This window comes from Lissotriton helveticus, chromosome 12, assembly GCF_964261635.1.
Source record: "Lissotriton helveticus chromosome 12, aLisHel1.1, whole genome shotgun sequence".
Classification (NCBI taxonomy): Eukaryota; Metazoa; Chordata; class Amphibia; order Caudata; family Salamandridae; genus Lissotriton; species Lissotriton helveticus.
The window spans coordinates 832133326-832161324 of record NC_136073.1 but is presented as its reverse complement, the minus strand read 5'-3'; the positions used below and the strand labels follow the sequence as shown (position 1 = coordinate 832161324).

The 27999-nt window shown below is 45.3% G+C and overlaps 1 protein-coding gene across 1 annotated transcript in view; it reads left to right on the top strand.

Moving 5' to 3' along the window:
• The window catches only part of LONP1 (lon peptidase 1, mitochondrial), a 39499-nt gene extending 19585 nt beyond the window's left edge, over positions 1–19914 (top strand). The window contains exons 9-18 of the mRNA XM_078670866.1: positions 1886–2024; positions 6721–6899; positions 7675–7762; positions 10041–10163; positions 11897–12013; positions 14331–14471; positions 15225–15390; positions 16712–16920; positions 17480–17644; positions 19495–19914. Coding sequence (XP_078526992.1) covers positions 1886–2024; positions 6721–6899; positions 7675–7762; positions 10041–10163; positions 11897–12013; positions 14331–14471; positions 15225–15390; positions 16712–16920; positions 17480–17644; positions 19495–19659 — 1492 coding nt within the window. The 3' untranslated portion in view covers positions 19660–19914. The remainder of the gene's footprint in view (positions 1–1885; positions 2025–6720; positions 6900–7674; positions 7763–10040; positions 10164–11896; positions 12014–14330; positions 14472–15224; positions 15391–16711; positions 16921–17479; positions 17645–19494) is intronic.
• Positions 19915–27999: the final 8085 nt, after the last annotated feature.

The window sequence follows — 27999 nt, the reverse complement described above, 5'->3', positions numbered from 1 at the left end:
TTTCACTTTTCACATTGCTTGCTATCACAAATGTAATAATGCACATAATGTGACTAATTTAATGTTTCATATTGCTGTCCGCAAATACGTTTGTTTATTCTTTTTCACCACTGAGGAATCCAAAAATCGGGTAACATATGGACACTACCATTTAATGGTTTCCTATAGAAAGGAGGGGTTCTGTTGGTAACAGAACAGGAAGGATTGGATACTATATATGGCAGTAGTTGAAAACTCAGGCTTTGGTCTGCTGCCATGGAACTTATGGAGTGCAAACATCTGCTGGTTATCAGATATTCCACTTATTCTCAGTTGCGCAGCGATTTGTAGGCCCTTGCAAGGTATCCTGGCATTGGTGGTTAAGGCGCTAATTGTGCATTAGGGACTCTAGAAATTTGCAATTAGGTTGTCTCTTCCCCGATCAATTCAAGATCCTCCTAAAGAAAGGTATTATTTAAATATTGTGAATCGTTGGAAAGAGCTGTTCTCAGGAAGGTAAAACCACAGTTGAGCTAACAGCAGAGTACAAAGTTCCCCAGGGGGCGTTAAACCGTGTGGAGCAAGGAGTTGGTATTATGAATACCGTGGCTGTGAAGAAAGGGTTCCCTAGTCGGAACTTAGAGAGCCTCACACACCCAAAGTAATAAGCGTGAAACACACCCTTACTAGAGGGTGTCCGGTGTCATCATCGGCTCACTGCCCCTCGTCAGACCGGCGCTGCAATATCTGACGGAGTCCCCAAAGGTACTCTTTTGACGGGGTTCTTTTAGTTCCTTGCCGATGGTGGATGTGGGTGAGGATGAAAAGAAGGTGTAGTCAGTGCAGTGGTGAGTGAAGGCGATAAAAAGGTAATCAGTCCACTTGCAACTTTAATAACGTGGCTGATTCCTTAGTTAAAAGGGGTGGGAGGGGAGTTTAGAGACCGTAAAAGGTGTACAGAACAATAACTCTACCCCCTAGTGTGGTCAACATGTTTCTCGCCGAAAGGCGATTCGTCAGGACCTAAAATAAAGTACTACACAAAGAAAAGTGAACTCAATGCTCAATCTATATAAAGAAAGCAAATACAACCTCGCTGGGTCGGAGGACAAGAGGGCCAAGGGGTCCTGCTCTATTTAGGCGACCTAGAGGTAGGGGAACAAAATATAAAAACAAAGAGAGCAGCTCAAGTCAAATGCAATATAGTGACTCAATGTTCAAATCGTGCAGCGTGACTCTTGTGACACAGGCTCCACACTGTGAGAAGTGAAGGGGGGTGGTGTGGAAAGGGAGCATACACCACCCAGATATCACAATTGGGGAATTTCCATTGTGTGTTTTTAAAAAACAACCTGTGGTATATAACCGAAGCTTTCAGGATAACAACCCGCCCCTCCGGAAACAACAGTAGGCGTGCAGCATAGGTCAAGTTCTTACCCTAAGGGGATTGAGAATGGGCCCCGCAGCAAGCTCCCGTGAGGCCAGCGTAATAAGGATTGGATACACCTATTGGATGTAAAAATAGGTAGCTGGTAACTGAGACAGGTAAGGTTGAAGTGTAAAGTGGATGTGAATGGTGGTACACTTAGTATTGGCAATAACGGCCCCAGGTAGCGCGTAGGACGCTCTCCCTGCATCAATTCGTAATCGGGTGAGGGAGAGAGAGAGAGAGAATATGGCTGGGCGGGATAATCCCCATTTGCTGTGGCTCCCTGGGTAGCAGTACTAATCAATTGATGTTAGGCAAGTAAAATAAATTAAATTAAAAAAAAAAAAAAAAAAAAAAACACAGTTGAGCCAGCAACAGATATTCCAGATTGTTACTACATTGCGAGGGGGTTACGTGTTTCAAGATAACTCAACAGTACAAACCATTCAAGGTCTTTTTGTTTTTTCTTTCCTTCAGTGTAACTCGGAATTATCTAGATTGGTTAACATCCATTCCATGGGGTAAATACAGCCAGGAGAATCTGGACCTTGCAAGAGCACAGGAAGTCTTGGAGGAGGACCATTATGGAATGGATGACGTCAAAAAGCGAATTCTGGTAAAAGACAAATCGCATTTTTAATTTAATTAAGTTTCCTTTGCAGCTGCTTGTTGCCCTTCTCTCCTATAATATGGACTTCAAGACATTACTATATGAACAAGCATTTACAATGCAACGGTTTCGCCTTTGGAAAAGTTAGAGCTATTGGCATTGTAAATGACAACATTTTTATTTATGTGTTGGCTTTGAAAACATAAATAAATGGCATTGTCATTTACAAAGCCAATAGCCTAATCTCTCGCAAATGCGACACCTATTGCATTTGACCCACACACACACAGAAAACTGGATCACAAGAAGGGAACAGAGGCACACACAAAACCGGGTCACAAGCAGGCAACAGAGGCACACAAAACCGGGTCACAAGCAGGCAACAGAGGCACACACAAAACCGGGTCGCAAGCAGGTAACAGAGGCACACACAAAACCGGGTCGCAAGCAGGCAACAGAGGCACACACAAAACTGCATTGCAAGCAGGCAACAGAGGCACACACAAAACTGCATCGCAAGCAGGCAACAGAGGTACACACAAAACCGGGTCGCAAGCAGGCAACAGAGGCACACACAAAACTGGATCACAAGCAGGCAACAGAGGCACACACAAAACCGGGTCGCAAGCAGGCAACATAGGCACACACAAAACCGGACCGCAAACAGGCAACAGAGGCACACACAAAACCGGACCGCAACAGAGGCACACACAAAACTGGATCACAAGCAGGCAACGGAGGCACACACAAAACCGGGTCGCAAGCAGGCAACATAGGCACACACAAAACCGGACTGCAAGCAAGCAACAGAGGGACACACAAAACCGGACCGCAAGCAGGCAACAGAGGCACACACAAAACCGGGTCGCAACCACAAAAAAAATTGCCCATGAATCAGAGGAAACCCTCTAATATGCATTGAGTTGAACACAGCACCATCCCATATACCCAAGGAAAGGTGTGCTTGTGTGGGAGGGGGAGGGGGAAGGGTGATGGGCAGGGAGGTACAGTTGTTTCGTTTTCCTGGTTTCCTCAATTACGTCATTCTGTTCTAACCAGAGGGGAGGCAGGTGGCCAGTGGTTCTTTTTTTCCAGAGTATTATCACTACGAAACAAATTGAAATGAACCATCGTTAACGGCAAGCATAACTTCCTAAAGCATGGATAGAAAATAACCTACTATTTTTACTAATTGCCAGTTCAGCAAGAATAGCCAGGCTTTACAGCACCGTCATTTGGAGAGAAAAAATCTAAAGTTGGAACAGGGAAAGACGAGAATACAATTACTAAACAACATTTAAATATATTTTTGAAAATGTTCAGCACCTAGAGAAAATGTCGCTAAACTACAACTTGAGACTAGAACTGAGCTCTCTTCATTGTTTTCATTTTGCACAACCACGTAGAAACTTTCAAGGTGTTTAATAGCCTTGGGTGAAATGTTCAACAGAATGAGTGCCGGTTTCTTTCAAGAAAGTGGCTTTTTGTGAATACAGCGTAACACTGCAAAATGTGTTCATGTTTTTCCTATATGAAAAAAAAAGCAAGCTGCATCTCCATAACTACCAGAGTAGCCCTTGCCGCTGCGTCATGGTAACAGACAAGCAACATCGTACACAAGCAGTAGCAATGACATTTGAGAAAAATAACCGCCAAATCAGCACTCTGTGCCTTCAACAGCATGCATTGGGAAGATTGACTTTCCTCCCAACAAGGTGCTAGAGCTAAATGTATTTTTAGAGTTGCAGTGCCTGGAAGCAGCGGGCACTGTCCTTTAAAATAGTACCATTATTTTTAATTAAAAGCACGGATACTGCACCGATGTGTTGTAAAAATGAGTGAACGGCGCGGTCTCCACAAGTCACATTCTCACGTACAAGGAAAGCCAGATAAACACTACACAACATTTCATTTTACTAGCAAGCTCGCCTTGGAAGAAAAGTTATTCACACAGCTTGGAAATGTGCAAGGTGGGGGCCCCAGTTCATACCACGCGCCCCCTTCCAACTTTGAATAAAGTACCTGAAAGGATATCCTGGCTAAGTCACCTCCTCACTCTCTTCCATTCACCTTTGCCGTCCAAGAGGCTTCCAATATGGCTTCCTGTGGCATCTGTGCCAATTAATGGTCCCCGAGTGCAACCTCTTGCACTGGACGAGTCCAAAATCCCTCGTTCTGAGGGGGAAGAAGACGCCTTGTCTCAAGAGTTTAATATTGGCCTGTTCCAGAGCCCGGGGAACAACTTCAAGCCTCGAGTTCAACTCTTCGGATCACGACGAAACAGAAACACACTAGGATAGGGAACAAACGGCTGCGTGCTCTAATAAAGACGCAGCGATGCCGGGCATGACGGAGCCCGGCCCCAGCTGCCTTTGGAACATAGAATCCCCCCTCGCGGCGCTAGTCTCTGCCTTTGTGAGAGCTTAGTGGATATAATTAGATTTAGCGGTGCAGTAGTAAGAGTTGTTCGTCAGTAGACAACACATTTTCTTGTCACATTTAGTAACATTTATTACTCTCAGCAATGTTTAGCGCGTCTATATATCTATGCAAGTCAGTACCTTTACAAACATTTATTTTCAGTTTAGCATATGCCCAGCTGCAAAACAAGCACTCGCACCCCCGAAAATGACGGACGTTTTCGGTAAGGCAGATTTGCTCACGGACAGCGGAGGGGGGGGCGGGCACACGGACAGCGGGAGGGGGGCGGATGAACGGGCTCATGGACAGCGGGAGGGGGGCGGATAAACTGGCTCACGGACAGCGGGAGGGGGGCGGATGAACAGGCTCACGGACAGCGGGAGGGGGGGGCGGACAGCGGGAGGGTTAACGGGCTCACGGACAGCAGGAGGGGGCGCGGGAACGAGATAAATAAAAGTATTGACTTACCTGCTAGCAACTCGAAATCGCGCAGCCCACCCCTGCAAGGCACACATTGGAAATGAAACCAACATGCCGATACCAAAAAAAAAAAAAAACACCGCCGCATGACGTGGGCAAAAGCCTAAATAAAATTCTCGGGAACGCCCACGAATCTGCTCCGGCATTGACGGACAGATCTCTGTTCCAATGGCTAGCCTCCATTTATGGAGCTAGCCAATGGAACAGAGGGGCGGGACTACACACACACACTGTAAACATAAGATTTCGCCTGCGCGAAACGCTGCTTACGCAGCTTTCGACAGGCGCAACCTAAAAATGGCTGTCAGTATTATAAAGAAGCAATTGTTCTACATTCACCAGTCAGTTCCCCCCAATTCTCAGATATTTTGACTGAGTCGCCATGCTGTTCCATGAGAATTCTCGATGTGGCATACGGGTATCAGAGGACTGACCTCTGCGGGGTGTGATTGTCCCTTTGCTGATGGCAATTAAACTCCCTCTTCCACAGCACCGATCTTACACTTAATAAAGACATTCCTTGTTCAGTGCCTTCCTTTGAAATTCTAAGCTGTATGCAAGGACCTCTCTCTTGGGCGAGATGCTTTGCAGCAGGTACATGAGGAGAAGTCTGGGCACCTCAGACTGCGCTAAAATAAAATCACTCTGTTCCAGTTGACTTTCTCCTTCCATGACCAGAAATCTATATAATTGTTGGTAACGCAGCTTAAAGATCGCTCCTGGATACGGCTAATTCATCACTTTTTTCCCTTAATGTTGGAGTTCTTTTGCCAATATAAATCCATTTTGGTTTGGAGAGGCAGTAAGAAAAATATTTAAATGGAAGATGTGCTTTTATCAACTTTAACAAGTCCTGATGCTCTAATACTGAGAAGTGTTATGACCACCGCACATACTGCAGAAATAGTATACTGCTGCATGTTGTATTTATATCTTTCTAAATTTTACTGTGCAATGATGTCACTAATTGATGATCGTGCTAAGTAAAAATGGATTGAATTATCTGCACCCACCCATAGCCAATCTGTCCACTATCCACAATTGCCGTTACCAACATCCCAAATCACTGTCTCATCCATGCTGCACTTCTGTGCAGACCCCTTACGGCTCTTGCATAACAAAACAATGATGGCGTCTTGCTCCTGTGCCCTAAAATGTACAGCTCAATCGCAAAATGGAGCTCATCTAGAAGTGTGACCACAATACACATAAGCTTTCATGTAACTATAGTTTAGCTTTGGATCTGTGAAACTCATTCGTGTAACTCTTGATGTCTGTACAATATACTATCATTTTCCAGTGCTTTGGTTTCCAGGACACACGTTTATCCATTTTGCACTGTAACTGTACACAACTGGGCACAACCAAGACTCCTAGCATTTGACCATGATAGGTCTCTGTGTTTATGCATCTAATGCAGAGATTTATGTTTAACCAGTAGGTGGACTGATTCAACACGTTATGTACCTGAAGTTGATACAGTGAGTATTATTGAATTGGGTAATAGGAACACATATTATTTACTATGCTGTGAAGCTCTATTACGGGAGAGAAATCGCTATATCTAAAGTAAATTGTACACATCCTGCTGGTTATTGTCTTAGTAGCTTTTCTTCTCTCTGAACCAGTATGGGCCTTCTTCCAAAGTTACCTCTCAGCCCAAACACGGACAGTACATTGTGGGCATTCCATTTACTGTGTATAATAACACTTGTGATCTATCATGTTTGGATTTGTGCTTAGATTTCCAAAAGCTGAACTTTTGTCCATCCCACCATCAAGTTACTATTCTTTATTTCAGGAATTCATAGCAGTAAGCCAGCTACGGGGGACGACTCAAGGAAAGATCCTTTGTTTTTACGGCCCTCCTGGGGTTGGCAAGACCAGCATTGCCCGCTCAATTGCCAGGGCCTTAAACCGTCAATACTTTCGATTCAGTGTTGGAGGAATGACGGATGTCGCGGAAATCAAAGGTCACAGGTAAGCACTACACCTGCAAGGATAAAGATCGAAAGGATTATCACCAGCCCATGCATGGTCACAAATATAAATGTTATAGATCAATCCAATGAAATTGTTTTGGGGATCTATTAAAGCAGTGGATCCTTTTAGTACAAGAGGATTCTCTAAGTACGAGATGATGATCTAGGTTAATATTCTCAGCAGATCGCCCTAGGATTGTGAGGGCATATTATAGTACCAATTTACAGCCTCTTCCATTCCAACTTCAAAAGCTAACATTGTGGAGAGGACTATGGTTAGGTCTCCTATCTGCCAACCCACCAGCAAATGGCTCCAATGACTATCTTCAGATAACCTCAATGACTTCTGTAGGAAGAAATTATCATTATACATCTATATGCAGGCGAGATATTTGGAATAGATATCTGACACATCTGAATGTCATAACCCCTCTGTTAACTCGTTAGGTGTTTTCTCTAAATTTTGATTTGGACTGAACTTTCTGAAATGTTCTTCATTATTTGTTATGAAATGTTAGTCAACACATTTTATACAAATAAAATAAATGTGTCCCAAATAAATGTTACTTGGAGCTTATGTACTCAAAACACTTATTCTGATTTTTATTAATAGAAACAAATGTCAAATCCCAACTTTTGTTTTACTTGGGCAGAGACAGTGAGAATGAATGAAAATACGAATATGTTTAATATCAATAAATTAGAGATGAGTTTTAAGAATAACTGTATACATTGAGTAGGTAACTTGTTTTGTAATTTCTTTCCTAAACTAGGAGAACTTATGTTGGTGCAATGCCTGGAAAGATTATTCAGTGTCTAAAGAAAACCAAAACTGAAAACCCTCTAGTTCTTATTGATGAGGTACGAGATTTATTTTAATTTTGGTTTGTCCCTTTGTACCGGAGTTAGCGTTTGCAGTGTTAGTACTTTTTGCATGCCAGCTTGAAAATTCAAGAAAGAGTGAAAGAATGAAGTGGCTGTCTACGGCAAGACATCTTGGGTCATCCACTGCACTTTCGAAGTGAAGATGATCATTGCAAGCAAGCTGTTCACCAGAACTGTTGAACTGAAAACTGAGCACTAAGTGCACCCCTTTAGTATTTTCATGATAGTGGAGTTGAGGAAGTCCTAAACTTATTCAGGGAGGTGGTGAGGGGGTCAGTGACTCAATGAACCATTTAACATGAATAAATACATCAAGGTCCAGCCAGTGCTTTTACTTAGAATAAAAAGTACTTTACTTCCTCACACAGAACACATTACTGTACATAAGATTCAGAAAGACCCTCAATTTGTTATACCAGTGTGCTTTGGAACAGACCTTCTGCAGTTCCTTCTAAGATACAATTCCTGTGAGCATTATACAATCTTCTTCTACAGTCCTCCTCTTTAAAGTTTCTCTTGGGGAACGATGCAGTCCTTCATTGTCTCTCCCGCTCCTTGTCCTGGAAATAGGTCAACACCCACTGTTTTCAAGAGTTTAATTCATGTTCAGAGTTGGCAGGTCAAATCATGAACGTTTCTCCCCTTCTAGGTGTATTCCCCAAAAAGTACAGTAAAATTCAGAATCTCTTGAATGCAATGTAGGGCTGGCCTACACTTCCATCAGTGATTGGTGTGCTTATTACTCCAGGTGGCACATTCCGTGCATGGCCCACCAAGCCAGTTTGTCATCTGGTCATACTTACCCGGCCAACATCTTGTGCTGCGCAGTTCTGACGCATGCCAGTCAAGTGAGTGTAGGCACTGTCTTCACCAGTGATAGACTAGCCATGTTCAAGCTATGCTTTTCACAGTAGGGTGTCCTTGGCTTGCAGTTTCTTCCTCCAGCCCATAAACAAGCCTCTTATCTAAAACAAAGCTAGGATCCTACCCTTGCCACAGGTTGTAGTCTTCACATTACTCTGGATCTTGAACACTGGTCTGTTTGTGACAACCGTTCAACTCTGTCAAACGTTTTTTGGCACAATGCACTTCTAGGGAGATCGTCACCCAGCGGACTTTCCACACAGCGCTTGAGAAAGGCTCCCAAACACATGCATTTCAAAAAAGAAAGGTAAAGCAAGGATACTCAGGAGTCTCAGTACTTTCCTATTGGGTATGAGACCGGATACGTCACAGAGAAACGTGGCACACTGCTTGACCCGATACATCGCAGAGAAACTTGGCACACTGCTTGAAAGCTGCAGCCACATTTATATACTTATGTGGCAGACTGTATTTGTGTATTCCAATAGTTAGACAACTTATTGCCTTTTGCTTATTCCACTCAGGTTAGTACAGCTAAGGTTTTTGTCACGAGGGAGGTGAGTGAACTTGACAGTTATTAAGCTGGAGAAAACCAAAACAAGGGCGCAGAGACAAGGGTTGCTACCCTACTTAACTACCTGTTAACCTGCGTTTAGCCCTTCCAGAGACCTGTGGTCGCTAAAGGGCATGGGAAAACTCCCTAACTTTAAAGGGGCCTTCTGTCTCTTTTCCATAATACTACTCCGTCTGACCGCTACAAAGAATTCTTTGGAATGTTCTGAGGATAGCCCTGCTGTTCACATCTGCATCTCCCTCCAACCCTCTACCTTAGGTACCACTTGAACATAGCAAGACAAAATAAATCCCAGTGCTGCACACTAAACAGTGCAAGTATGGGACTTCAATGTCCCATATGGAGGGTGAAGGAACCAGTTGCAGGAGAATATAAAACACATTTAAAAAAGAACAGGAGAGGCTGGTGGGCCAGAGACAGGTAAAACATGCCTGTCCTACTAAAATCAAATTGCTGCCACCCCTATCAGGGCACAGGGCTGTTGAGGACTTACTAAAGTTAGGTGTGCTCCTCTGACCACAGAGACAGCTATAGGTCTAAATGTTTGTCAAAGAGATGCCTCTACTTCACACATTTTAGTCCTGTGTGCTGAGGGACCAAAAAGCAGCACCTAGCTGTTGTGAATTTGGGGCAGGAGTGCATGCCACAAAGAGCCAGGACGTGGACCTTTCTCCACCGCAGTACATCTTTATGAAAAATATACTATTGGTATTACAGTTGTCTCCTGAATTGCTGGATTTGACCTCTCGCACAAGAATGTCCTATTTTGCATGTGCTGAAACTTGAATGTTTTATCAAATCTGTTTTGTGTTGTAGGTGGATAAAATAGGGCGCGGCTATCAGGGCGATCCATCTTCAGCACTTCTTGAACTTTTGGATCCAGAACAGAATGCAAATTTCTTGGATCATTACCTCGATGTTGCTGTTGATTTGTCTAAGGTACTTCTTGTGTAAATCTCTTTAGGCCAAGGAAGTCTATTCTCAAATTATGATACTTATTAAGGCACTTAATTAAAGGACTCCTGGCTATTCATTGGGGATTTAGAAGTCTATTGTGCATATGTAGTTTGCTTGGTGGGACCACTGATTTCAATAACTTTTCTACATCACCTTTGTACCATGGGCATAGCGTAGGCCAATGTGGCACAGACGAGCTCCTCACGTAATTAGACTACAGTCTGCTTCAAATCTTTATTTGTGTGTGAAATGCTAAAATATCCGGGTCCTGGCTAATTTCGGTACCCTACTTTCATTCAAGTATGCTCACTAGATAGACAAAAGACAACAATTAGGAAATCATAACCTTGTGTATGGCCAAAGGAATTCTTATTGCTTCATAAATCATTGTCTTAACGCTAAGATATTGTCAGCAGTACATCATTGCACAATGTTTTAGATCCTGCTAAAGCTAGTAATACACCAATACTGTTCTCCTTACCCCATCTGTCCCTTTTATGCGACGGGTGGGAGTTTGTATTGGTTGTTCGTTGTGTCGCCTATAATTAAGCCATTTCTTACGATGGCAAGAATGTATTACCTTGCTGCAGGCAGCAGAGGCGTCCATTGTGCTCCATCCTTTTGAATCTGCTTATGATGATCTGACCATGATCCTCACCCTGTTGCCAATGGAACTACCTTCTCCTTGCAGCATGTTGTCTTCCTGACAGTTGCTATCCAGGAACAAATGCAAATATGTCTTTTTTTGGCTGTCAATGGGGATGGAGAACATGGATGCCAATTGTCTGACGAATGGTAGTAATGGCAGTGAGTGACAGGACGTGGATTGTCTGAAAGTGTGATTGGTGCCTCCGGTCCCCTGGATGAATGTTGGTTTGAATTGCGTCTTAGGTGACACTAACTGAAATTCGTGAGTGCTGGTAAGTTGTCTCTATTTGTCACGGGTGTGTGTGATTGTCAGGTGGAGGACAACTTTCTGTAAGAAGGGTGAAATGGGTTTGTTTCTGTGTGTGCTATCAGCACCAACCTAGTAGATCGCGTTTAACAGCTGCCACCTATCATCTGATCCCACCTATTATGAGGTTTATGTGCCGATTTTTTTTTCTTCTGGTTTTCTACCATTTGTCTAAAAACCCCAAATGGCTTTGAATGTGCCTCCTCTGCGAGGATCAAACCCTGTCCAACGTCCCCTTAAATTAGGTTAAGCCAAGCACAATTAACTGTATCAGTGTAGCACAAAACGCAGCACAAAATCTTTGCTACTGTAGACCAACCTGATCGCTCCAGTCTAATAAGAAACCAGATCTACCTCTGTACTTCTAGCAAGCACGAGCTCAGAGATTTATTGCTAACAGCCACTGTCTCCTGCGTTTAAACCCAATCTCCTCTTTCCTGCCCAAGCTGGGCATGATTGAAAACAGAAGAACTGATAGCCTGTGCCTAGGAGCTGAAATGCTGGATGTTCCTCTCCTTTGTACAGCCCTACCAATCTTCCCTTTGCTGCTCTTATGTGAACCCGTCTCTTTGTTTCTGGGCTAGCCAATTCTCCTTCCTGGGATCAACCTACACATGTTGATTAACACAGTGCCAGTGACTGCTGAGAGACCCTACATGACTTACATTAATACAGTCTTCTCCACTGAGATTGATGTGCATGCATGTTAGTCATCTCTGTTTTGGAGGTCTTTCCAACGCCATTGATTTGTTTTCTTCAGGTTCTTTTCATTTGTACTGCGAACATGACGGACACCATCCCGGAGCCTCTGAGGGATAGGATGGAGATGATCAACATATCTGGATACGTAGCGCAAGAGAAGCTGGCCATTGCTGAGGTACCAACAGTTTATTGCTTTTATTTGTACTATCCATGCTGGCAGAGATAGGGTACCTGCAACACGGGGCCAAACCATAGCACAAGTGTAGTACAATTACCAACAGGGCGTAGAACAGAATGTATGTAAACTGCTGCATGCATCAGCTTCATATGCTAAGTTCTGTCAGATTCATCTGAGACAGGTTGCTTGTTCAAAGGTGTCTGGCTAATTTTCTGTGCTCTTCAAGACCACCAAAAATTGGGACAGTCCTTGTGACATATTCCTTGGACACACAGGACCTGTATACTACTGTGAGCTCCCTTAATTGCTTGTAGCCTTTACATTTCTGGGCAACCACAGGTTCACTCTTGGTTGCTGGTGTGAGGTACACTGACTCAATCTTTTTTAAAGATATAAGGCTTTTAGTGTTGTTTTTAAAAGATACTACTCAATATATAATAAGTTGTATGACTTTTAGATGACTTCTGCATAACACAGGGAACTCCTAATGCGAAGCAAGTCTGGTGAGAAAACAGGTAAAAGGGGGGATTGATTGACCATGGAAGTATAGACTTCTGAGTGCACAAGCATGTTACTGCCACATGTGCCCATTTCGAATGCATCAGAGATAGTCTTTGTCACCAGCTTATTGGTGAGAAGAAACACAGGTCCTGTGTCTGCACTGCACAGTTCTGCAGCCGTCTTCAAGGTATTGGGCGACCTTATTAATGAATGCAGCCTCTTTAAGTTGTGCTGTTGGTGTCTAATTCCAGTGGGAATGTGGATGCAGAGTTCTGTTTTCCGATGTTGCTCTAGCCACGACAACGACTGCTTGCACTCTGGTGGGACATGTCACATTTGTTTGGCAGGGTTAAGGAGATCATGGCTAGTGGCAGGTTGCTAGTTTGGGCTAACTCATGTTGGCCTCATTCATACTCTGGTTGTAGGAGCTTACAACAGTGACTCACTACCAACAAGGGGCTGCCTCAGAGTCATAACTGCTGACATCTTGCCTATCAGATTTTGATTCTGCGCACACCATTCAAGACAACGCTTCTTTGTGTCAGACTTGACAGTGATATGGCGCCTCCTGTATTGCTCCAACATAGCAGAGCTTTGATACGTTGCCTCCTGTTTTGGTCCAGCTTAGCGGAGCTCATCATGCTGCAGCAGCAGAGGCATAACTAAATCTGTTCCTCTGACATGCATGGCAAGTTGTCAGCACTTTAAACAGTCTACAGCAGCACTGATCTTCTGCTCAGTCTTGCGGAAATTGTCTTTAAGCTTCAGAGGCAAACTACCAATGACTTCTGCATTTGGCTCTCACCTTCCTCTTCAAGCATATGTAGCAATGTGAACTTTGGATATGCTTGAGAGTTCACTTTAAATCTAGTACTGGGGCATTGGACCACAATTCTACTGTCTGGTGAAATTCAAAGTTAGTCTCAACTTTTGGGGAAACCAACCAGGTGAAAGTACATTTTCCTTTCAATGCCATATATTAGTCACAACTAGTTCTAGGTGAGTGATCTCACCCCATTTTTTTCTTGCTTCCTGACAACTCTTCTTCAGCAACATAAATCATTTGTTTGATCGATGGGCAGGATGCCCAGTGCATGAATGGCTATGAAGGAAGGTTGGTCCGGCATTTCACACATAGTTCATCTCCAGTCGAGAAGTCATTTCAAACAGCAGTGACTGGTGTCAGCCATGTTTCTTTGTTTTTTATTGCTGATATTTACACTATTTTTCTTTAAAGCTTGGATTTTTTAAGGTACAAAACAAACATCACACAAAAAACATCTCTTTGCTGATTTAAACAATCAGGTGCCCTCAGAATCATGAAAAATGTTACCACCCAATTGTTGTCTCTGGTGGTGATAAGTGTGAGAGTTAAAACTATTGCTTCTACTGTGATGGCCCTGTAGGAGGAGAAGCTATGTATCACACCAATTAAAATCTGATACCACTGGACTTAAGCACTAATTGCAGTCTGCCACTGGCTCATTCAAGGATCTCATATGTTTCAAGTATGGAGAAGCCTACTATAGTAATAAGATTGCTTATTCATATGCAATTTAGAAAATAGATCTTATTTATTTGGGGGGGAAATTAATGTGATTGTGATATGGTGTACCCAGACAATGTCAATCTTGTTGCATCCGACTTTGAAGAGTCTCTGGCTAACTATTTTTAGTAGTCATGGACGTATAATATTCATTTTGCAACATTTTTTTAAATCACTTAAGATGTTCTTTCATGCCTTTGTTAATAAGCTCCTGTTTGACTTAATGCTTCTCTTTCTTTGGAAAAAGTAATTGCCAATTTCTTGCAGAGGTACTTGGTCCCACAAGCACGTGTGTTATGTGGCCTGGACGAGGTGAAGACCAAGATTACGTCTGAGGCACTTACTGTTCTAATAAAGCAATACTGTCGTGAGAGTGGAGTCCGCAATCTTCAGAAGCAGGTGGAAAAGGTAAGGTAAAGTTTCTGATGGGGCTTAGTTCCTTTCATACGCTAGTTGGCTGCTGAAGGTCTTTTGTGAATTCTACCGCCACATCTGCAGTGGCTAAAAAGTCCAGTTGAAGATCTTGAGTTTAAAGGATCGTATGGTCGGCTAGTGCTGTAAATTATTTAGGCACCAGAAATCCAGGCTGAAGGAGACGGGGGGGAAAAGGGAATAAGAAGAATATAGCAGTATCATTCATGTAAAAATATTGTTAAAAACCAAAAGAAAAGATGATCATGGATAAAGAGTTGTGGAGCGGGAATAAGAGAGGGTTAATTACAGAGCCTTCAGGGAACCAGACAAGTTAAAAACTATTTGTGATGTCTTGGAGGACCACAAGGTGCAGGAGTGTTGGGGAACGCTGGAAAGAGTGTAAGGTGAAGCTTATAACCTTTTCTGCATGGAAGAACAAATTGTGATACTCAAAAACAAGAAGACTGTCACAGTAGTTGATTCAGCTCACTACAAAGCTATCAAAAGCAATCCAATCCAGATTGGGATCACTGTTTCGCAAGAACAAAAAAGTGAAGAACATGACTCATTATTTACTTCATCAAGGTATTACTTCTCAATCCAATTTGACACAAAATCAAAGTGTTTAGTGAATTTATTGTTTGATTTGCAAGCCATTGAATTTGTGGCAGCTGCAAAGACATGTTTTCCCAGTGGGCAAAAACTATCATTCACGCTCGGAGTTAAACTGAGAACCTATTTTCCCAGGTTTTGCGGAAGTCTGCCTACAAGATTGTCAAAGGAGAAGCAGAGAGTGTGGAGGTGACCCCGAATAACCTACAAGACTTTGTTGGGAAGCCCGTCTTTACTGTGGATCGGATGTATGACATTACACCTCCAGGAGTGGTCATGGGACTGGCATGGACTGCAATGGGTAAATTCGCCTTTTTTCAGACATTTTGGCAGCCTATGATCCTTAGGCCACAGTGTGTATTTTTAAACAAATAGCAACAGGACATATGTTAGAAAAATAAATATTCAATGCATTATTATTGATTAATAGACTATTCAGTTTAATAAGAATGTGGGTGTATGCTGGTATTGAAGTCTCCTTATCTATCCATCTTGGCCAGAAGAACCCTTTAATACTATCCAACTATGGAGGATTCATTGTGAAAGAAAGAGGGCTAACAGCTTAGCTTTCTCTAAAAATTAAATATGTGCTTTGCAGTATTCACAGAGAGGATAATGCTGGCTCTACTGAAATTGATTTACATTTCTTTTATTTTTAAAAGTCAGCTTATTTGATTCCTTTGTGTTCTATCACTTACAGAAAGCCTGGGTGTATTGTATTAATCTGCTCTTGAACAATCGTGCCTTCAAAAAGAGGACTCTTGTTGCAAATGTGGGTGTACAACGGGAAGCACTGAAGACTTTAAGGACAAAGCAATATTTTAGCTAAACAGGAGTATGGGTGTTTTAGTTACAGTAGTAGATTGTTCTGTCATGTAGGTGCCATTCACAGTTTTTTAAAGAAATACACAGATTGCAAGAGGCTAAGTATCTCCATGTCCTGAGGCAAAAACCCTCCACCCAAAAAGGTAATAGTCTGGTGCTTTAAAGTCTATATGATAATGCAGCAAACGAGAGCAGAGTGCTAAGAACTACAGAGCTGTGATCAAAATGCCTCAAACGGGAGTCCTGCTGCAGTATTCTGAAATCTCTGCATTGGTCTAATCTGATACCTTTTAGGGGTGAAGAGACACTGTTGCAGCAGTCCAAGTGTGCAAGAAACATGGAAACAATGGCCTGGCCTTTGTGTAGAAACAAAGTGGCGGAAAAATCAGTTTGAGTTTTATTTTGAAATAATTCTCATAATGACCGTTGATTAAGATTGGGGGGAAAAAAGGACTCAAGGAGCAGCATTCATTACATCTATGATAAGTCTTGAGAAAAAAATGATTGTTTCAAATATGGCTGCTGGTAACTGTATCAGAAGGAATTCTAAATTGATTTAACAAAATAGAAGAAAAGCTATTTCAGTTGGGCACATTTTTGCAAAATAGAATCTCTTTCTACAATGCTATAGACAGTTTTGTATACATTTTGAGTAAATTGATCTTGGAGGGAATTCTGGGACCAATTAACTTTGATTTACGAGCGTAAGCTTTCTGCCCTTTAAAAAGGGATCCCAGTAATGGTCGAAGTGTCCCTTTTGTTCTCTTAAGTCTTGTTTTTTCTTGCACGTCACCTAGGTGGCTCCACTCTGTTCATTGAGACCTCCCTGCGACGGCTGCGGGATAAGGACGGCAAGGACGGCTCCCTTGAAGTAACTGGTCAGCTCGGAGATGTGATGAAGGAAAGTTGCAAAATTGCTTACACCTTTTCCCGTGCTTTCTTGATGAAGAAAGAGCCTTCCAATCAGTTCCTTTCAAATTCTCACATTCATTTGCACGTGCCAGAGGTAAGCACAATGCCGGCAAACAAATCTCTCTGAAAAACAAATTGCAATAAAAGTCTTTTTGACCCATAGAAATTATTACAGTAAGTTCAATTGGGATAGTGACAAAAGAGGAATAACAGAGGGAACATATCTCTGCTATCTGCCCCCATTACAGTCTTGTGTAACTCCAATCCAAACTCAGCCATACTTACAAATCCAGGTAGTCAGTAGGGGAAAACATCATTTACATCGCAGTGATTACACCGCGATGCATTTAGAACGCTGCCATTACAAAGCAAGCGTTATATCGTCTTGCAGTGGAGGGCGCGATAACCTAAGGAATAGTAAGATTTACTATTCCAACACCTTCCCTACTGTATGTAGACTGGTGTTGGAATAGTAAATCTTACTACTGCTAAGTCCAGCGCCCTCCAGGGCAAGTCGTCATAACGACTTGCGGTGTTACATACCACAATAATTTTGATCGCGTTGTAACTTCACATATTCGTCAGTAGGTACATGATCTCATTTTTAACATGGTTTTTTTCTTGCTTTCTTTTCCTGCTTTATTTCCACTCAGGGAGCAACGCCAAAAGATGGGCCCAGCGCTGGTTGTACCATAGTCACTGCCCTTCTGTCACTGGCCATGAATCGGCCCGCAAGACAGAACGTAGCTATGACTGGAGAGGTATCTTTGACGGGTAAAATTCTTCCAGTTGGTGGAATCAAGGAGAAAACCATTGCTGTAAGACTTTTCTTTAAACTTTCCCTAAAATATAATACAAACACACTTTGAGACAAGTAAATGTCTATTTCATGGGCACTGTGTTCGCAGAAGTCCAAGCTAGCCTAAAAGCAAATAGCAGGTTCCTTATCTCTAGTCTAATCGAATTCGCCTAAAGACCTGGCACAGCGTCACTTAAAGATAAAACCGCATGTTGCTTTCTTCAGGGTCTTTTTTTATTGCTTCTTCATTAAACTTTCTGGTTTCAAAGATCACCTTTGTGTAATACCGCCGGTAAGAAGAATTGAAAAAGGTGACAAGCAGTTATTTTCACCGCTGCATTGCGTTGCCATTTTGACAGGCACATGTGAGTGATGTCAGGTTGTTTCTGTATTTGCTTCTTGAATACACAACTGCCAAGGCCATTATGCAAGACCATGGTATTGGCAATGCCCATTTTATACGAGACACTGACTTCAGACAATAGGCCAGAGGCGTTCTTCTGCCAAAAAAGTAGTTTTTAGAATGAGGTACAGGAAAAATATTAGATATGTCAGCGATGTCATACTAGTCTTCGAAAATCACAAAGGTGAGGCACCGCTGAATCCATGACCTAATTTTTTCAGAGTGCCTATGAGTTCCTTTTTTTCCCCATGTTCCAACATCTTTTGTAAAACACATACATGACTCAAAATTAATAGTCTCTCTGAAGGATGCACGTTTAGATGGAGTTAATATGGAGCATTTTAAGTCCTTCCTGAAAGAGATCAGGGGGGGACATTGGTTACAAATACTAAATGGCCTTTAAAATATTGGCTATGTGTTTTAGTATAACCTTTCAGAATAGTGAGTTTGTTGTGGGTGACTGGACACGATGCACAGGGGGTGACTTTTCATTACGTAACGTGGCATCACTGCTAGGGAGACTGCGTGCCTGATGTAGCTGAACTATATTGTATTACAAGCATCCATGACATTTGTTAGTCCAGCACCATAAGTTTGCATTTTATTCTACACTGTGAAGCCCTTGTTTTTAAAATCATTCAGTTCTTCATGCCAATCTTAATGAAATTACCAGCCATCTAGAAGGAATTGTCCTTCAACGTCACAGAAATGCTGCTTTTTAATGTCACGCTCCATTGAAAACGCTCCCCAACTTTGACTTACATTCAAGTTAATTTTAGTCTGTACTCCCATCTCTTAACTTTCTCCAATCCCGCCCCTTCTTTGAGCTCTTAAGGCGTGCTCTAGTTGCAAGCCATCTAACCTTGTCTCTTTGGAAGCATAAGTGTAAATATATTTATTGAGCAGTATTAAAAGCATTACATATCTGCTTTTAAAACCTATGCATCCAAATTGCGCAGAACAGAGAAGGTAATATTACATTGCAACACAGGTGCAAATCTTACGAGTAAGCAGCTGTGGTGGGATTAGAATTACATTTGACGATCAGAGACGGAGTGGTATTTTACATATTTTTAAAAAAAGTCAAAGAACCTTCCTGAATTTGGAATATACTTACTTGTGCCATATTTAAAACACCCCACTATCACCACGTAATGAAATTATTACTTCTTCCTTTAGGAAATGGCTCCAATGATGATACATTTGCGTCAGTAGTCTTATATCTAGGACTGTGCAATGTAAAGTGTAACAAGCTTTACTATGCTGTCACAATTTTATTACTTTATCTCAAGCAGTCTTTTTTTTTACTTTGTCATTTAACACGGTTATTCATCTGCTGCCACTTTTTTGCTGAACGTTTTTTTATTTTGAGGTTGGCCTATGCATCGAGATTTGTTTTCCTATCTAAGATTTATTTAAAATAATATCTCACAAGTGACTGACTGACCATGTCTTGTTTCCTCTAGGCCAAAAGAGCTGGTGTCACGTGTATCATTTTCCCCTCCGAGAACAAGAAGGATTACTTTGACCTAGCAGATTACATTACTGAGGGACTGGAGGTGCACTTTGTCGAACATTACAGTGAAATTTATGGCATCGTTTTTCCCACGGAGCCGTCACATTGTGGATAAAAGAGAAGCATAACTTTCTATCTGGACCCGCCTCGTTGGCCAACAGAATCGAAACTGCTAGGTGCATTGAACTGAAGCAGTTTTTAATGTTACACCAGTTCTCAGATATTGCTGCTAAGCAGACAGTGAGATAAACTGACCACGGCTTAATTTACTATTGCCTATTTGTTCAGTGTATATTTCTTAATTTAGTAATGTATTAAATTAATTTAAAAAAATGCTTTTTTTTTAAGTAAATAAATATTTTCAAATCTTGTTGTGGACTCAGCCTTGAAGTATAGAGAGGGACGGTCCACTTCATGCATATTGTCTAATTTCCATACATCTAACTAAATGACATAATGTCATGATGAACCAGTAATCCATCCTGGGCTTTCATTCAAAAACGTGTAGTTCTTGTCCTATCAGTTGGACCAAAGCATTCTACATACCAAAGACTGGAGGCATCATAACTCCAGTAACATGAAGACATCTGATAGTTGCACAATCAGTTTAAAGACCTGGTAGGAGAGTGTGCAGTTTATACTGGTCAATAGCCGACTCGACAAATCCTTCAGGAGTTTCTCTGGCTTATCCAAGGTAAGTAAGCCTTCTGGAAGCCACAACAATCTAAAATCAACCTGTAAGAAATAGGTCTCTGCATTGAAGGCTAAAGTCATGCAACATAAGCAACATCCCCAATGACCATGAAATCCAGAATCTGAAGAGAAGGCTCAGAGGTAGACCATCAGTAGAGAACTGAAATAGGGCTCACAACAAAGACCTTTGGAGTGCAAAGGATCCAGAAGCTAATCCAAGAGAAAACTGAAATGTGACAGTAGTGAAACTGGGGTGAAGAACCTATCATAAAAAAGGCGTCGCCTGCGTTGCGATGCACAGAAGAGCTGCATTGACCTCCTTAAATAAGAATGTACATAGAATGGGAACAGGATCTGTGAACACCATCCTAAATTGTTTTCTGTAACCACATACAAAAAATAGTAATAGGTATGCAAGATAGAATGGACTCCTGGAAAGGAATATCTGGGATGAATTCAGAATTCAAGTCAATGTTCCATCATAAAACTCTGCAATTCCAAGAATGGCCCGAAGAAGCTCGCATTTTACCACAGCCATTGCATGCCCAGGATTGAGGAGCTGCAAAGATTGCTACTGTCCAGCGACGAGTCATGGGAGACTGAGAACTCATCCACAGAGGAGAAACTGAACAGGGACACCATGCACTTGTGGAACTCTGGGAAGCACCTGCTCCCAACCGCGCAGTGAATCTTCTGCAAGTGAGGCTGGTCAGCGGCCTGGCTTCAGCAAGTCGCTGTGGCAGAGACCTAACAAGATCGCAGTACCATCATCAGTCACTAGGCCGTGTGGGCGCCACAGTTACTACATGGCTGAAGGTGTGAAGGGGAAAACACCTGTCATCCACTGTGCCTGTTGGACATTATGGAATGCAAAAGACATGGTAGAAGAGACCATCTGTCCAACTCCACCAGCCGACAGCCCAGAGTTTGGACGAAGTCAGAACAAGACTAAGGGAGGCGTGCTGCAGATTGCTTAACCCCTTGGGCTTGGCCTCGATTCTGCGCCTGTGCGGCACTTTTAATGAGTGGGCGGGTTCATGACGGCCCTCAGCCGTCATCAGCACACGAGCACTGTAATGCATGATGGCTGGGGGTCGTCATCAGGACCGAAGGGGTTAAGTAAACTATCATGCTGTTTTGATCGGTGTTATACAGTTAAAAATGGTTTCTTTTTTCAAGGCTGGGGAGTGATTTAGTTGATTGTCCAGCGATTTTTAAATATGTGGCACAAATTCAAGAAAGAAGCTAGATATCCTAAAATTAACATATCACTGCGATAATGAAGTATTAAACGGTCTGTGATTTTGGTGAATAAAAAAAAACATGGAGTTCTATACCAAATTGTGGCATCCATCGCATAGTTTGAAAGGAGTCTGTACCAAGTCCTAAATATTTTATTATGTAATAAAACGGGATGAAGCAAAGGTATTCTTCAACATTGCCTCTTCCCTGAAGTACGCAATATTTCTAGAAGGATGTGATTTATTTGACAAAAGTTGCTTTAATTGTTCCAAGTATGTATATTAATATATATTTTTTTCTACATACCTTCAGCCTCTAATTCTGCTGTTTCTAGGCTCTGCAGATAACAGGCGTTACTATTACCCAATTTAATGTTCCTAAAAGTACTGGCCTTCAGAAGGATGACGGCTCGGTTTGTCAATCACCGTACTTCACAAGGCCTGGGCCTTCTACCTGCCTCCTTATAGCATTTATTCTGAAAGAAACAGGTTAGTATTAGATTCCTTATTTAGAATATCCCCAGGCGTCAGTCTGGATCCGGAAACTTTGCGTAGCAGTACCCCTGCGCGTCGTCTGCAGGCGTCCCCTGCGGCTCCGCGTCCGTCGTTGGCGTCGTGCGCCGTGATGACGTCGCTGGAGTATATAGACGCCGCCTCCGCGCGCTGACGTCAGTTCTTTTTTCCGTGCCAGTTAGCGCAGATCCGAGAAGTGCAGTACTCCGGTCTTTTGACCAAAGTTTTTTGTGAATCCTTGATTCTTCTTACGGTGCCGGTAGGATGCCCGGTTTTAAGAACTGTGACGACTGTGACCGCACGATGTCGGTCACGGATCATCACCGACTCTGCCTCCGGTGCCTGGGCCCCGACCACGCCGTGGACGACTGTGTCGACTGCCGGGCCCTGACGAGTAAAGCTAGGCGGGAGCGGTCCCGCAAGCTACTCGAGCTGCGGGTGTCGGCCCCGCGTCGAGAGCGGTCCCGGTCCGGCCGGAGGTCGAGGGAGCGGTCGCGGAGCCGCCACGAGCGCTCCGGAAGTAGTCACCATTCCTCAGGTAGGAAACACAAGAAGTCAGGGCGTCGTCATCGTACCCCCCGATGCGGCCGGGGGTTCGGGTGAGTCGCCGGCGCGGCCTGCTCCATACCCTACGGTCCCTGGGCAAGGCGCGACGCCCGGGGAGATAGGAGTTCCTCATGGCCATCAGCGCTCTGTCTCCTCCGACGGGGCCTACGGCGCCTTCGGGCCCTGTGCTTCCGTCCGGGGGCCCTAGCAGTTCGGGTGCTCCTGCCTCGACGCCGTCGGGTGCTCGGGTGCCGCCGACGGCTCCGGCTCAGACCCCGACGCCGCAGGGACCCTCAGGGTCAACGCCGGCTGGTCTACCGGCCTCTCCGGCGCCGATTCCATCGGGGTTGCCCGCGGCACCGCCCCCATACCCGCCGACTCCGGACGCGGAGTCGGACCGGTGTCGCCCGACGCCGATGGGGCCTGTGGACCCTGGGGAGCCGGTCTACATTGTTGATTCCGAATATGGTGAATATGTAGATTACGGAGAGGGTTGGGAGGGGTCTGAGGACCCTCTGTCACGCGAGTGTCAGTACAATGTGGACTGGACAGGTGATTTGGGTGACGCCAGTGGTCTGGACGACTCTCCTAACCCTGGCTTTGTCTCGCCTCCTACCGTGGCTTCGGAGGAGGGGGCTGCTTATTCAGTGGTGCTGATGAGGGCTGCCAAGGCCTTACACCTTGAGCTCCCCGTCGCGGCCGTGAGGCCTAACATCCTCACTGAGGTCTTCAAACCGCAGTCATGCCCACAGGAGCCACTGCTGCCGTTCAACGAAGCCTTGTCTGACGTTCTTTTGGGCACGTGGTCCAGGCCCGCTTCAGGTTCGCCTGTTGATAGGAACGTGGCCAGACGCCACCGTCCGTGTAAGGATGACCCCAAGTTCCTGTCCACCCATCCCACCCCTGAGAGTCTGGTGATCCAGGCCTCGACTTCCTAGACCGCATTCCCGTCGGCCCCGCCCGACCGGGAATCCAAGAGGTACGACCAGTATGGAAAAAAGGTCTTCTCGTCCCTGAGTTTGGGACTGCGGTCTTGCAACACCGCATGCCTCTTGGGCCGCTACTCCCACTCTCTGTGGGATACGGTCGCGGACCTGCTGCCAGAATGCCCGCAGGAGGTACGGGCAAAGCTCGGCAAGGCTATGATTGAAGGCCGAGACGCAGCAAAAGACGCAGCAAAATACTCCATCAGGTGTGGTCTTGATACGACCGACTCGCTGGGCAGAGCGATGTCCACGACGTTGGCGATTCGTCGCCACGCCTGGCTGAGGTCCGCCAACTTTTTGGCAGATGTCCAGAATGCCTTGATGGACATGCCGTTCGATGGCAGTCGCCTGTTTGGCGACAAAGCGGACCACGCGCTGGAGCGCTTCAAGGACTCCAGGATCACGGCCAAGTCCTTGGGGGTCTCGACCCAGCGCCAGCAAACGGGTTCGTTTCGCTCCTTTCGTGGCCAAGGAAGGGGCGGTCCCACACGTGCTGCCAGCCACGCGCCGCAACACATTTCTCAACGCGGTGGCGGCCGTGGAATCCGCAGTGGAGGCGGTCGGGGACAACGGTGAGGTCAGACCACACCTCCCCCCGCAGCATCGGCCTCCAAATCCTCCTAGTCCGTGCTTTCAGGCCCATGTGACGCCAGTGGGTGGCAGGGTTCGGCATCACCACTCCCGCTGGCGCGCAATCACATCGGACAGGTGGGTGCTGCAGCTCGTCCGAAGGGGCTACTCCCTCCCCTTCGAGACCACTCCTCCAGCTATGCCACCGCAGAACCACCGTGTGTCGGGGGACCACTTGACACTTCTGCAGGAGGAAGTTACGGCCCTCTTTGCCAAGGGGGGCCGTCGAGCGCGTTCCTGGGCCAGAAGTAGGGCGTGGTTGCTATTCCCACTACTTTCTGGTACCCAAGAAGGACAAACGGGGCCTACGTCCTATCTTGGATCTAGGGAACGTCAACGGCTTCCTCCGGAAGGAGAAGTTCAAGATGTTGACTTTGGCTCAGGTCTTGGCAGCTCTAGACCCGCTAGACTGGATGGTAGCGTTGGACTTGCAGGATGCGTATTTTCACATCCCCGTCCTGCCGGCCCACCGGCGTTACCTGCGGTTCACGGTAGGCCACGAGCACTTTCAGTTTATCGTGCTCCCATTCGGCCTTACCAGCGCCCCACGGGTGTTCACAAAGGTGATGGCGGTGGTCGCAGCCCATCTGCGCCGGTTGGGGGTTTCAGTCTTCCCCTACCTGGACGACTGGTTGTTGAAGGCGGGCTCGCCCCAGACAGTCGTCCACCACCTTCAGATGACGGCAGACCTCCTGCACGAGCTGGGGTTTTCCATCAATGTGCCGAAATCACACCTGTGTCCCTTTTAAAAGCTCCTTTTCATCGGAGCGGTTCTCGACTCGGCGCAGTTTCGGGTTTATCCTCCGGAACGGCGAGTCCAGGATATACAGGCTTTGATTCCCATCTTTCAGCCGTTATCCCGGGTTTCGGTCAGGTTGACGCTGCGGCTGCAGGGGCTGATGGCTTCCTGCATCCTTCTGGTGCATCACGCCCGGTGGCGGATGCGGGCTCTGCAGTGGGACCTGAAGTTTCAGTGGGCCCAGCATCAGGGCAACTTGTCCGACCATGTCTTGATCTCGGAGGGCACTGCGAGACAACTGCAGTGGTGGCTTACGGACCGCGATTGGGTCAGAGGCAGATCCCTCTCCCTTCCCCAACCGGAGCACATGGTTGTGACGGACGCGTCCCTCCAGGGCTGGGGAGGCCACTTGGGAGAGGCGGAGATCAGAGGCATCTGGTCTCCGGCGGAGTCCCGGCTCCATATAAACCTGTTGGAGCTGCGGGCGATCCGTCTAGCACTGAAGGCATTCCTCCCCTTTGTCAACGGGAGTGTAGTGCAGGTGTTCACGGACAACACCACCGCCATGTGGTACTGCAACAAGCAGGGCGGAGTGGGGTCGTGGACCCTTTGCCAGGAGGCTCTGTGTCTCTGGCAATGGCTGGAACGTCAGAGCGTGACTATGACGGTTCAACACCTGGCAGGTTCTCTGAACGCCAGGGCGGACGAACTCAGCCGTCGGTGCTCGGTGGATCACGAATGGCGTCTGAACTCGGACTTGGCGAAAGGCCTCTTTCTGCAATGGGGAGAGCCTTGGTTAGATCTATTCGCCACAGAAGAGAACGCGCAATGTCATCAGTTCTGCGCGTTGGAGTTTCCAAGACCGCACTCGCACGGCGACGCCTTTCGGCGCGCGTGGAGTTGCGGTCTATTGTACGCCTTTCCGCCTATACCACTTCTGCCCAGAGTGCTGAAGAAGATCAGGCGCGACCGGGCCCAAGTTATCCTTGTGGCTCCGGACTGGGCTCGAAGGTACTGGTATCCTGAGCTACTCAGCATGTCAGTCGGTCCCTCGATCCGCCTGCCCCTTCTGGAGGACCTTCTGTCGCAACAGCAGGGGACGGTCCTCCACCCGAACCTGTCCAGTCTCCACCTCCATGCGTGGAGATTGAGCGGCGACAGTTGAGGCCATTTGACTTGCCTCCTGAAGTTTGTGATGTGATTCTGGCAGCCAGGCGTCCCTCCACAAAGTCGGTATACGCCTGCCGGTGGAACAGATTTGTGGCATGGTGCACAGCAAAGGCTGTGGACCCTCTTTCTGCCCCTCTCTCCGAGGTTCTCCTCTTTCTTCTCTCTCTTGCCCAGCAGGGCTCTGCTCTGGGCACTATCAAGGGCTACCTTTCTGCCCTTTCGGCCTTTCTAAGGCTGCCTGATCAACCTTCTTTGTTCAAGTCCCCTATTGTAACGAGATTCTTGAAAGGCATCACGCACATGTATCCACCTGTTCCGTTTGTGATGCCTCAGTGGGACTTGAACCTGGTTCTGACCTTCTTGATGTGTTCTCCCTTTGAGCCACTTCATTCCTGTCCTCTCCGTCTCCTGACTTTAAAGACGGCCTTCCTGGTTGCCATCACCTCTGCCAGGAGAGTGAGTGAGCTCCAGGCTCTTTCTGTCAAACCTCCTTTCATGTCCATTCATCCAGACAAGGTGGTTCTGAGAACTAGACCTTCTTTCCTGCCCAAAGTAGTCTCTGCTTTTCACATCGGGCAGTCCATCACCTTACCCTCCTTCTTCCCGCCTCCGCATCCTTCAAAGGATGAAGAGCGGCTCCATCGTCTGGACCCAAAACGTGCGCTTTCATTTTATATGGATCGCACTCGCCAGTTCCGGGTAGATGACCAACTGTTTGTTGGCTACGTGGGTGCGAAGAAGGGACGGGCGGTGCATAAACGGACCATCTCTTGGTGGGTCGTCCTGTGCATCAAAGCGTGCTACTCTTTGGCTCGGAAGGAGCCTCCTGTTGGGCTGAGGGCCCATTCCACTCGGGCCACGGCGGCTACTACTGCCCTGGGCCGGGGAGTCCCCTTGCAGGACATTTGTCAGGCGGCTACGTGGGCCTCGCTGCACACGTTTGCAAGGCACTACTGCCTGGACAGTCAAGTCCGGAGGGATGGCTTCTTTGGCCGTTCTGTCCTCCAGGACTTTCTGGTGTAAGCTGTATTGGTTCGCAGACCCACCACCGGGGTTGGTATTGCTGGGGTATCTATTCTAAGGTAAGGAATCTAATACTAACCTGTTTCTTTCAGATGAACAAGTTACTTACCTTTGGTAACGATATATCTGTAAGAAACAGTAGTTAGTATTAGATTCCTTACCGCCCCACCCATCCTCCCCGTTCTGCGAACTGATACTGTAGTAACTTGGGTCCAGACTGAAGGTAGCTTTTAAGTAGATTTATTAGGACAAGTTATACATATACAAAAACCCCACCAGGAGCGTCTGGCTAGATGCTCAGCCCAAGACCAACTGTGATGAAACAGGTCATAACATTCTAAATGACATCATATTTACAGAGTTCCACTGGTGGAGTAGAGGAAGACATGTGAACACATTTATTAAGATATTACATATCCTCCTTTCTCAAAAGAACACAAAGAAAGAAACTTAGATAAGAAAATAATACATCACAGAAAAGCATAAGAGTGAGCAGAATCAGAATAAAAGACGTTCAAAAGAGAAGTAAAGAGAATTGAAGATCCAGCAATAAAAGTAAAGACAATATAAGAGAGATGAGGAAGTAAATTAAATACAAATAGAGATTCGTTATTGAATTCCATAAAAGATATAATACTCATCCTCTTCTCTAAACACAGAAAAGGAAGAAAAGATAAAGAAAAGGTAGGAAAACCATCAATGGCAGTTCAATTCACACCTACTGGCCAGGTAAGTTAGAAAAGGACAACACAGATCAGGAGAAAATGAATAGACAGTGAAGGAAAAGAATAACATCTCTTAACCCTCACAATCATATAAGAAGAAAATTAATTATAAGAAAAATTCAATCTGGGCTAAAGTGGAAAACACAGAACAAGTATGATGAACAAAAACGCCCAGAGTAACTTAACCCA